The following is a 12,713-nucleotide window of genomic DNA, read 5'->3' as shown; positions in this document are numbered from 1 at the left end:
CAGGGCCTCACTAAATTGCTGAGGCTGGCTTTGAACTCGCATTCCTCCTGCCTCAGCCTCCCTTGCCTCTGGGATTACAGGTGTATGCCGCCACACTTAGCAATATGCACTCTTAATAGAGATTTCACCATTTTATTCCTGATCTCACATCATATCTTTTGTTATTTACCTAAAATCACAGTGTTTAATCATGAGAACAGTATAAGTGAGGCTACCATACTCAGGTAGGAACTAATCTGTGATAAAACGCACCCAGCACTCAAATTGCACTCCACCTCTGCTTTTTTTCCTTTGGCTCTACCCGGGTTCTTTTTATTGTCGAAGCCTGGTTTTATCCAGAGAAGAAATTATCTTTTGGGAAACTGTCCTTATAGACAAATGAGATGAGATATAGAAGGTAAACTGACCTCTCAGAGAAAACGGTCAGAAATGTAATTAGGCCGTCGTGGTAATTATAACACAAAAAGGAAGCAATATAAAATGTGGGTATCACCCAGGTTTGGTGCTTTGTTTTAGAGACAGTCTTATAACTTTATTTTGGTTTATTTCAGTCATCCTGCTCCTCCCAGGAGAAGTTGCATCAGTTACCATACCAACCAACGCCAGATGAATTACACTTCTTATCGAAACATTTTTGTACCACTGAAAGCATTGCCACTGAGAACAGATGCAGGAACACACCCATGCGCCCCCGTTCCCGGAGTCTCAGGTGGGTGTGGGCCCGACCACAAATTTATGTCCTGGAGTATGTGTTTTCAGCCATTTGGAATGAAAACCTTTCATCTCTTAATTCATATATGAGTTAACTAATCTGTGAACTATCGTAAACAGAGTGTGACTTTTCCATATAAAAGATGACATTGTTAATTATCATTCTGTGGCACTGTCTTGTTCCTTCTAAATTTTCACAATTTGCTAATTACTACTTTAATGGTAATGGTGATGGCCTTAGGGGGCTACCTGTAGAAACTTGTAGCCATTAGAAATTTTAAGGCAATCCATCACAGCTCCAAGAGCAGTTAATATTAAATGAAGAGGAAGAAGGTTGGCCAAAAAGGAAGGAGGATATTTTTTCCAGATTCCATATTATAAAAGCCCACCCTAATCTTTTGATTCATTCGTCACAGCATAAGTCTTACCTTCTCCAGGACTCTGAACAAAATTTCAGCAGTTTGTGTCTCCTGAATTTTGTGGATGTCAAATGTAATCCACTATACATTGGGTAGGGAGCCTTCTGGGAACCAACACTTTTGGAAGGGGAAGGAGAAAGTGGGACTGGGCAGAGGCAGTTCAGCTATATTCTACCCCTGTGGAACTCATAGGGAGTTGTCCCTGTGGCCAGATGGCCACAGTCATTGGTTTGTTATTGAAACACCCTGGGAAGGATATGGCACCCTAGGAAGAACTTTGCTTTGGCCAGATGACTCCTTGCAGCTGGGCCATCCTGGAAGGGTCTGACAGCTCAGCATTTCCCCTTACAGCACTCCAGCTGCCTTGGCAGCAAGTCCAGCTTAGAAGGGAGTCATCCAATTGTCCATCTCATTGCCCAGTGACAACAGATCGTGACGCTGTGAAACTGGTATACGTTGACATAGTAAGGATGTAATATAAAGAAAGTCAGGTATTCACCAAGTATAGCCACATTGATAATTGTGGGGATATTTTAGAATATTCTGAGATACAAAATAAAAGATAAGTTGTACCAGTCCATCTAAGGGACACTGTGTTTTACTGCCATTTTGTTTTGTTTTATTAAATTCCTGACATATCTTGTACAAGTTGTACCTACCCCCAAATGTAAATACCCTAACGTTGTACACCAGGAAGGTCACAAATGGACTACTAAAATGCAGGGGAAAACAACAGTTGTATGCCTCTGTTTCTTAGTGTACATAATGCCTACCTCAGCATCCCAAATACATATTTGCTAGGCTAGAAAATGGATTTCACTTACGACACCTGTGCCATGGAGAACTCTCAGCCCTCTCCAGTGGTATGTGGCCGAGCGCAGGTGTATGATAAAAGTGTGAAATTACACTGTTAAACATGTCCTAGATGCTGCTGCTCATGGCTGCCCTATTTTGCATGATAGTACAATTCATTAATAGGTTTCTGCAACTACATAAACTTATACTACATGTAGAATATAATCTCAGTTTAAGAATGTTTTCTGAACTGGTATCATATGATAATGTTTTTTGTGGCATTTTATTTTTTGAGCCTGCTTTTTTGAGTCCTCTTCACAATGCCTCTGTGTTTGTGGGTATGTAAGTGTCCACATGTACTAATGACTGATTTCATTGGTTTATTACCTAATACAGCAAACTTTCCATATGAAGGTTGCATCGTACTTTTGATGCAACTCACTGTTTATAAATAAAAAGCTTATTTTCATTTCATGCTGTGGCTGGTTTAAAAGGGTAATTTGCTTTGCTTGCAGCCCTGGACGTTCCCCCGCCTGCTGTGACCATGAAATAATTATGATGAACCATGTCTACAAAGAAAGGTTCCCAAAGGTAATGAATTGAATGTAAGATGTGTAGCATCTAAATGAACAGGCATCATGGGTTGAGCATCTGTAAGGTGATTTTGTCATAGGAAGTAAGGGTCCTATCCAGTAATGATTTGCATTAAATAGCACTGCAGCTTTCTTAAAAATGGAAAAATTAAAAAAAAAAAAACAACAACAAATATTAAACTAACAACTGCTGAGGACTCTCCACTCTGTGGGTGCTCTAAACTGGCTTTAAAGTGAATGCTCGGCTTGTGCCCCATGCCTGGGTGGGCCTGGTGCAGGGAGGGTCTGCTTTTCAAAAGCCCCTCTGCCCTTTGTACTCCTTGTACCTGTGTTCTGGACCTGCTACTGTGTTGTCAAGTAGAGATCCATTTTCTCCCTCTGAAGCTATAGATTGGTGTGTCATCAACGTTGTTTTTCTTTTTAAACCTTATTTTCCTTTTCTGTGACCTCCCATCTCTTTAGCTGTGATATTTCTAATTCCATTGCTAAAAAAAGGAAGGTACAGTTGCAGTGTTCCTCAGTTAGGCTGATAAAAGGAATTTGATTGAGCCAGAGTACAGTTTGTCCAAGGACTGTAGCCCAACCCCTTGCCTACAAGGAGCTGCTCTCCTGTGGTCTCCTGTCACTTTGCCTCACCTCTGTGTCTTATCCACCAAAGTGTGTTTCTGCACATTTGGGAGAAGGCAACCTCTCCATATCATTCCAGTTCCTCACCCACCCTTTTGTTGACCCAGGCCTAAGAACAAAGGGAAATATTTGGTTTCATAAATCAGGAATAGCGTACTTATTATTTGTAATGAACCCTATATTGATGTCATTGATTGAAGCTGTTTTAGCTATTTATCACATGTCCCTTGCTCACTAGGGAGACAGATACTTACCATGGCTAGTTAATGCATGTTCAAACCTTATAGGAAAGCAGGAGAAAGGAGGAAAGGGAATCTCCCTTCATATATAATTCATGCTACCCAGGAATATTGATCAGGCAGCAGGTGATCACAGAGAAGGAAATGAAAGTTGGAAAGAAAATTTTAGCTTTATTTTACCAAAGGAATTCCCTTGGCATTTTGCACAAGATGTAGCTTTTTGAGGGAAGGATAAAGATGATACAAGATGCTTGCTCCTTGTTTATTGAAATCTAGCCAAGAAAACAAATTCTGGGCTCATGCTGTGGAACTCGAGCAGCAGTCCTGAGTTTTGAGGAAGTAACAAGAGAAGAAATATTTGATATTTTTGACAGTCCATCCCCAAAAGCTCAAGATCTAACATGAAAGCACAACAATTCCAGATATCATTGGAGTTATTTTAAGAATCTTATTTTGGGGGCTGGGGCTGGGGCTCAGTGATAGTCCACTTGCCTGGTATGTGTGAGGCACTGGGTTTGATTCTCAGAACCATGTATAAATAAATTAAAAAATAAAGAGCTATCAACAACTAAAAAAATTTTTAAAAAAGAATCTTATGTGGATCATTTTATATTTGATGGGATATGGAAAAAGAGGGATTGGCAATTCTGAAATATCCATTTTCACTTAAATACCTTGAATCCTTATTATCTTTATTCCAAATGATGAGATGGTGGTGGCCCCTTCCTTCTCCTCCTCTCCCTCCTCTTTTATCTTCTACATCAGGTTTAGCTTCATAGCAAAATTAAGTGCAAGGTACAGAGATTTTCCTTACTCACCCTGCCCCCGACATGCCTAGCCTCCCCCATTATCAATATGCCCCACTAGAGTCCACATTTACATCACAACACTTGGTGGTGTGCAGTCAGTGGATTTGGACAGATGTATAATGGCATATATGTGCCATGATTATATCATGCAAAAGTGAGGCTTCTACTTTTTTTTCCCTCCAGTATGGGGATCAAATTCAGGGCCTCATGCGTGCTAGGCAAGCATTTTACTATGGAGTTAAACCCCCAGGCCAGAATTCAGGTTTCTTTTACATTTACATTTTAGAATTCTGTTTAACAACTTGCACAGATCTCTGAAAATGCTAAGGAAGCATGTTTACATGTGTGTCTCCATATGTTACACCTGTGTGTGCATGTGTGTCTTCTCTAAACAGGCTACAGCTCAGATGGAAGAACGTCTAAAGGAAATTATCACCAGCTACTCCCCTGACAACGTTCTTCCCCTAGCAGATGGAGTGCTTAGTTTCACTCACCATCAAATTATTGAACTGGCTCGAGATTGTTTGGATAAATCCCACCAGGGTCTCATCACCTCACGATACTTCCTTGAATTGCAACACAAATTAGATAAGTTGCTACAGGAGGTAAGATCCATGCACCATGCGTTTAAAGTTTTCTGATTTGTTTTGCATTTCCCCTAGAAAAAAGATATTTTACTATACTGTTTGCTTACAAGTGGTAACTATGAAATGGCATTCATATTCTAGGGAAATAAAGAAGAGGAAAAAAAAACCAACCTGATTGCTACTTGCTATAAGTTGATTCTGGTCATTATGTAGAGTAATAGAAAGTTAATGTAATAACCTTTACAGGAACCTTGAGACTCAACAATCTATGACTCTGGGATAAGTGGATTGTGAAGGATTTTGAAGCAGTGATTCCCCCACCCCTTACCCATAAAGTTAGAAATTGCCTGAGCATATGTGTGTTATTTGATGGTGTGCTATCTAATTCTAATATCTGAAAAAGCTAAATGGAAAATTGCTGGCTCCTTCCAGGCTATGAGTCCTATTAATTAACCTACATGTGGTGTTGGGTAGTAAATGGTAACTTATATTTTCATTAGTGTCAGTTCTTCTTCTAACAAAATATCCAATTTCCAAAATGACAGATAAACACAGGAACTGTCTCTGCCTAGCACTTGCATGCCTGGCTCCTGATAACACCCAGGACAGGAAAGGAATGTGTGTGGTGGAAAGGAATTACTGCATAATATTGCTCTTCTGACTGAAATTGATCAGCCACAGCCTACAAGTGAAACCTATTTAGCCTATATATTTAGATTTATAGTATTTCTCTATCTCATAGGACATAAATTATGCCCATGTAAATACAAGCATAGGTGGTTTTCTCTAAGCATGCATATTATAAATATTCACACAAAAATGAAGTAAAATACCAGCATCCCAAGTTTTGAGAAATCCATCTGTCCTTGCCCCACAGAATTTAGTTCTGGCAAGATGAGAGTATTCTTCTCTGGCTAGCAGCCACTATTTTTCTTCTCTTTCTCATCCAAACTCACAGAAGAGTTTTCTCTGCTCTTTTGCCATTGTTCACATTTCAACCTATTGCAGTCTACTAGAGCAGGGCCTCTTAAACTATCTTTGGGGGTGAAAATATTGTTTTTTATTTTTATTGACAATTTCCAATTTGCCGTGGACCAATTTTCCCATAAACTAAAATGAAAGTGAATTTACAGGAAAATGGTCATGCCCTTGGGTGACATGGCCATGTAAACTTGCTTTAAGAGTTGCTAAGTTCTTATTCTCAATAGTTGGCTTAGCTCATCACACACTAATAAGGGTTTATTGACTGGCGCCAGTCTGCAGACACACTTTGAGTAGCACTCTGCTGGAATATAAAGACTCTGGGCAAGGATCTTACATGCTTTGGTCAGGTAGGACGGTATGTAACCCATAGAAGGATCCAAATATTAGTTGCATAAGTAGTGTCCTCTCACCCACCAGAGGCTGGCAGAGCCCCTAGCCATTTTACTGGAACCAGTCTATTCTGCAGTATTCAAACTCTTTTCCCTCTTTATCCCTTTAACATATTCTTTTATTCTTGGTACCTCTCTGACCACTTCTTCATGGCCTCTTCCAACTCATATTTTCTACAAATTAGTTTGCTCACAGTTTCATCCTGGTTCCACTCCTTCTGCTCTCTCTTCTGGAGATATTGTTGACTATCTTTAATGAAAGACATATGGACTCCAGTGGTTTCCAGTCCGTATCTCAGGCCAGCAGTGTTCTCTGACATTTCAGATTTGTGTGTCTGCCTACTCAGTGTCTTCCCACTTGGAGAGCCCTGCAGAGTAGCAGTGGGCAACCCACTCTGTCTGCAGCTGGACTCAGCATTTCCTCAACGAAACCTGCTTCTTCATTCTTTGCCTCCATTATTGACACCACCATCTTCTCAGTCACCTGCTAGGACTCCGAGTCCTAATAGATTCTTTCCCTACATGATGCAGCCACTGGACTCTCATAGTTTTCTTCTTAAATATTCTCCAACTTTCCCCTCCTGTTCTCCTCTCACTTTCTGACTTGGACCCTCATCCCCAATGATCTGCTTTCCTTCAGGCCTAACCCTTAGATCCACCACCCTTCTGTGCAGCTGCAAGGACATTGGTCTAACACTCCCCAGTGTTCCATTCCATGTACAGGTAAAAACCATAATATGGCCTACTGCTTGTATCCCCCTGGGTGCATACAGTGCACTATAATGATCATCAGGGGGTCTCGCACACAGCCTAGCACACAGCAGGCTTTTTGAGGAAGAGGGGTCATCTCTAACTCCCTGGTGCAGGGCTGGTATTTATTCAACCATAGTAAGTTGGAAGAGAGAGGAGAAGGAAGAAAATACATATGGAATGCCAAAACATTTGATCTATGATTATGGAGCATCAAATAATCTAATTTTTATATTCCTTTTAATTAAATCAGCTTCTTGGAAATGCTGGCAACACTATGCTTATTACTGTACATGTGAATACCTTGGAAACTATGTTTGTGAAATGGTGTACTTTTGAACAGACGAGGCAGACCTGAGAGGAGCTCTGCAGTCAGGCTCTGTGAGGTTTTCCATCCTGGATTCTGCCATTCTGTCCCAGGATATTATCATAATCACCAGTGTAGTTCTGTTTTTTATTCCTTTGTAGGCACTTCCTGAAAGGGGTAGAGACTTGCTATCCATAGCTATTTATATTATAATCCCCTTCTTTCATTTCTGTATGACAGACTTGGCAGATTGTTTCATGGCAATTAAAAATAAATCTTAAAAATTTCAAAAATCATGTGAATGGGCTGTATGAGAGATGAAAATTGTTGAGTTTTAGAGGAATTTCTCTTCTGGCTGAGAAGCATTATACTTGGGTCACAAAGGTCAATGTTAGGTAGGGATAAGAATGTTTTCTTTTTCATCTTCATTGAGAGTTTCTTTCAGTATTTTTGTAAAACTTAAATCTATCTTCAGAGTCTGTCCCCTTCTAGCTGGAGCCTGGTTATAGGAACTTGATTTGGTCTCTTCTGAATACAGTTGTCAGTTCCCAGCTCCAGCCCTCTGCTAACCAGCCTCCCTCCCGACCAAGCCTCTCTCCCCACCTCCTTTCCCATTGTCAGTCCTTTGCATAACCCAAGGCAAGGCTCCCCTAAGGTTTGAACTGCTTGATTTAACTGATGCCTTTGAAAGTCCTGAAGTGTAGGTCAATTCAGATGCATGCTTTCCTGTCTCGGGTCTCCTTTTCACCAAGGTGTGTTTACTCAAAGAAAATACACAGGAAACTCTAACTTACTCTCAAATCTGGGTCATAGTGTTTTTTTACAGTCTCCAACAGGTAATATGTATTGACCACCGGTGTCCATTAGTACCCCCTTTGGCCTCAGCAAGCCAGGAAACAGTTTCCCTTGTCAGGTTGATTTTATTATTTCATTTGATGTTTTAACAAAGTTCTTCTTCCTCTATCCCCCACTTAATGATATAGGTAAAATATTATTTGAGCCTAATATAACTCATATTTTGGGCCTTGGATGTGACTGATAATTGTTAGAAGTAAGAAATTGGAGTGATTGTTTTTATAATATTTTGAAATGGAATTTATGTAATCTGAATGAGTATTTTTAAGTTTTTTTTCACATATAAAATTCTCATTTCCCTTGGGGAGAAAAAACACACCAAAATGTATTCGGGCTTTTTAGACATTTTTTTTATATTCCTGGATTAATAAAACAATATTATAGTAGAGAGAAACTTCAGTGCTCAACCCAAATTCTCACCAAGAAATCAGTGACTTTTTTGTTTGGTTTTGTTTTTTACTTTTTAGGGGTTTTTGTTTAATTAAGGATAAACTATAAAAAACACACATAACCACATTTCTGTGCATTCATTGTATTTTCTAAAATCTATTTTCATTGCAAAATACATATTGGAAAAAAAATTTTTAAGATAGTTTTCAATATTTGACATGTATATATCTCTGTGTTTAAGTAGAATAGATACTTTTTGTTCTATGATTATTAATCCATTCTCATTTTTCTTATATTTAAAAATTTTAAATATTAGCTGTGTCCTTTTACTTATATATGCTTTCTTTTATTTTGGACCATGGCCTTTGATTTGATGGTTTAAATTCAACAGACATATACAGTCATTTTTCATAAATTTGTCTGCCAGCTCTTGGAGAGGGGTGGCATCAGGGATTGGGCCTTGTCATGATAAAGCACATTTATGGATGTGCTTTTTTTTTTAATGGAACTGAGGATTGAACCCTGGGCTTTGTGCATGCAAAGCAGGCACTGTACCACTGAGCTGTACCCCAAACCCTTTTTATTTTATTTTGAGAGTGGGTCTCACTAAGTTACTCAAGTTGGCAGAATTTGTGATCCTCCTGCCTCAGCCTCCCATGTAGCTGACATTCTAAGTTTATGCCACCATCCCCAGCTTCATGAATGATTTTAATAGCTTATTACTGTGTTTGTAGAATTGTACCAGCATCGCCTTGATACTTTTTTTTAAATCCTTAGAGGAAAGTAAATCATATAAATTTTAAAATTCAGAGAATCTAAAATGAGTATGCATATTTACATTTACAACTTCTAAAATTTTTGTTCTGTGCCAGCTTTGATAGAGACACATAACCACATTTCTTCAAGGCAATGTCATTGAAAGTTTCAGTGATTGCTAACATACTGAGCTTTGCTCTCAAAGTATGTATTGTGCTTAGGCAACATATAAAATAAAATTTCAAAAGTTTTTGGGTCAGTTAAATTTTACTTTTATAGTTCAGTGCCTACATATTCAATGTGTGAAACTGAATTTATATTATATATTCAGCTAACATTTGAAATAAACATTACACATTTTTTACATGTGATGAAATAGGTAATTTGTTAATCATGTTTTGTATGTGAACTGTATTTCATGTTAAATGCTCGGGATAACAAAACATTCCATCAGTGTTAGTCATTTCATACATCTAAGATGTTACATCTGGAAAATGCAGGTTCTTGATTAGCTGCCTATACTGGTACCATGTACTTAATGTGTCATAAACTTTTAATGTCTCCTTCATTCATGGTTCACATTAACAGTCCTTATGTTTGATTTTCAACAGAGATAATAAATCAAAGTTTTGCAATTAAAGTTTAGTTAGTAGAGCTATTTTCTAGATGTAGATGTTTAATAGCATCCATTTATATAGAGATAATGCCCATTTATCAATCTTCTAAGAGTATTTTCTAAATCATGTGATTTTTAAATATGTGGCAATTATCTAATTAGCATGCTTTGCTGATTTTTTTTTCCATTTAGTAGAGCAACTCTGTATCATTATTCTTTTCACTGCTTTTTCATAGGCTCATGATCGTTCAGAAAGTGGAGAATTGGCATTTATTAAACAGCTAGTCCGAAAGATCCTAATTGTTATTGCCCGCCCTGCTCGGTTATTGGAGTGCCTGGTAAGCTGCCTTTAGATGTGACTACATTATTTATTGTTAACTGTGGGAAAGCAGCAACCATCAGAAAGCTCTAGTTTCATTTATTATGTCAACCACCAGTGTTAAATGGAAAGAGTCAGGAGGAACTACAGCTTGTGAATGTTCATGATGGCATCCTTATGTGTCTTGTCTTTTCATATTTTAAGTAAGAATTCTAGGATTGGTGCTGTATTCAGTAATAGTCATATTACATTCTGGTCAAACTTGAAGGATGAACATGAAATAATGTGCTTGACCTTATCTCAGCATAATTACTTTATGTCACAGCTAATTTAAAATGCTTGCTGTGCTTCATGCTTTTGGAGTTGCCTAGATTCAGAGAGAAGCAAGTGAGAGGTATGCTAAGAAGTGACCTGTGGCTATAATTATTATTTGTTTTAAAAATGTTCCATGTTAGAAATATGTGTCCGTTAGCAAACCATTTGAAAGAATACAGTAGGGCATCATCCAGACCTGAAGGAATGAGACTTTTAGAGATTAATTCATTTTAGCAACTACATCATTTTGATCAGTGGTCATTTTCTCTTTTAAAATTTTTGTTTTATGAAATTTTGATAGAGGTTTCAGTCAAAACTGTAGACAAATATAAGCTTTGACAATAAGAATTATTTTAATGGGCTCTTAATATAGGATCAAAATTCTCTGTTAAGCTCTCACAGCCATTAATGTAGTTATAACTCCATATGTACAAGAGAGCTTTCAGCATTGCACATGCATACACACACACACACACACACACACACACACACACTAATATATAGAGAGTGGTGGTGCTTTAGTTTTACCCTTATTTTAATTAACATTCACAGGGTTTTATAATGTTGAAATAATCATAGCCCCATAAACTCATGAATAGTACCTGATGAACTATAGCAAGGGGATATTTCAAACACAAAGGTGGGGAGTAGAGATTTTCATCAAAGGCAGGACCCTGAGGATCCCAGAATCAAATGCACCATTTGACATGGAATGTCTAGAAGGCTAAAGGGGGAAAACTATCATGATGTTCCTGGGGAGGAGAACTGGTGATTGGCAGATACAGAAAGAAGGGAGTCTTACTTTTTATTGCTTCTTCTGTTGTAGCTCTTGAAGTATACACCATCTGCAATAATATTTGGGAAAAAATGACAGTTATTACTAAAACTTAGCATATCTGCTCCTGTCCAGATATGTTAAGAGCAGATCATGCCTTAAAAAAGGAAATTAATTTTTTATATAATATCTGATAATCAGAAGAGAAAAAGTGAAAGTACAACCTCTTAAAGAAAGGAATAAGTAGATTTAGGTGTGGCTTCAGAAATGTTGCTTTCAGTACAGTAAGAGCTCAGATGAAACTGACACTTCAGCGTATTAGGGGATGTTTCTCCAAGCCTGCCATTCTATGCCTGCAGTTCCCAGGCTTGCCACAAGTCATTGTAGGTTTCTTTATAGGGCACTGAACATTCACACTGGTTTGGCTTTACTTCATTTGCAGCAAACATTTATATATGGCCTTTAGAAACTTAGGTAATTGTCAAATGAAAGACTGAAGTTCTAAAATCCCCTTTTTTGGCCATTAATCAAAATGAGAAAAATCTTGTGGGGAAAATTTTCAGGGGATGTCACTGAAAATACTTTAAAATGCATTTAATCGGTGAGCAGATTTACAGCATTGTTTACAACCCATCAATCTAGGGCATTCATTAGAGTGATGTGATCTGGAAGATTTTTATTATACTATAAGCAACAGATGACCAAGGAATAAAATAACCTAAGAATAATATATTGCCAAAATATTACAGAAGACAGGTAATTGAACACCTTAATTTCTTATTTTTTCCTTAATCTCTGCATTGCATTACTATTATTAGCAAGTTTTAGAATCAATAAAAATGAAAACATTGAAGTTTTTTCTTCTAATATTTTTGGACATTTTTATACTAAGGGAGTCTCCTGTACCTTCTTTGAGTCAATGTAGTTAAGTATTATTCCCTTGTGTGTGTTTATACAGAGAAAGAAACTGAATCTTCTGAATGAAATTCTCAGTTCTAAAACTTTGCTTAAAAAGGCACAGATAAAAATCAGACCTAAAGCCCTGGGATTGATCCTCAGCATCACACATATAGATACAAAACCAGATCCAGAGGATCACAGTGATGGGCACCTGTGGTCTTAGCTATTTAGGAGGCTGAGGCAGGAAGATCATATGAGTCTAGATCAGCCTGGGCAATATAGTGAGACCCTGGCAAAAAAAAAAAAAAAGTCAGAATTATTCTTTTTTAGTGAGATCTAGATCTTCAGTAGAGTACCTTCAAGTTTCCATTACAAAGAAATTAGAAATTATCACTACCTTTGGGTTGCCAAGTATCACATGTATTGACTTAAAATCTGAATAGTCTTCAGATATGAATTGAGAATTATATAGTTTTTAAAGCCATTTACCTCCTTTTTGTATGAATAACCTACAGCCATGTGTGTGCAGCAGTTTTATTGTGAATGGGATTTACATAGTAAAACCTCAGACCATTTT

The 12,713-nt window shown here is 37.8% G+C and overlaps 1 protein-coding gene across 14 annotated transcripts in view; it reads left to right on the top strand.

The window, feature by feature from the left end:
• Window positions 1-12,713, top strand: part of Mast4 (microtubule associated serine/threonine kinase family member 4) — a 554,645-nt gene that overhangs the window by 489,688 nt on the left and 52,244 nt on the right. For all 14 annotated transcript variants that reach the window (XM_078015707.1, XM_078015703.1, XM_040273127.2 and 11 more), the window contains 4 exons: window positions 552-709; window positions 2,441-2,516; window positions 4,589-4,798; window positions 10,064-10,165. In XM_078015707.1, the coding sequence (XP_077871833.1) occupies window positions 552-709; window positions 2,441-2,516; window positions 4,589-4,798; window positions 10,064-10,165 (546 nt within the window). The remainder of the gene's footprint in view (window positions 1-551; window positions 710-2,440; window positions 2,517-4,588; window positions 4,799-10,063; window positions 10,166-12,713) is intronic.

This window comes from Ictidomys tridecemlineatus, chromosome 1 (assembly GCF_052094955.1).
Source record: "Ictidomys tridecemlineatus isolate mIctTri1 chromosome 1, mIctTri1.hap1, whole genome shotgun sequence".
NCBI classification, from domain to species: domain Eukaryota; kingdom Metazoa; phylum Chordata; class Mammalia; order Rodentia; family Sciuridae; genus Ictidomys; species Ictidomys tridecemlineatus.
This window is presented reverse-complemented; position numbering and strand designations above follow the sequence as displayed.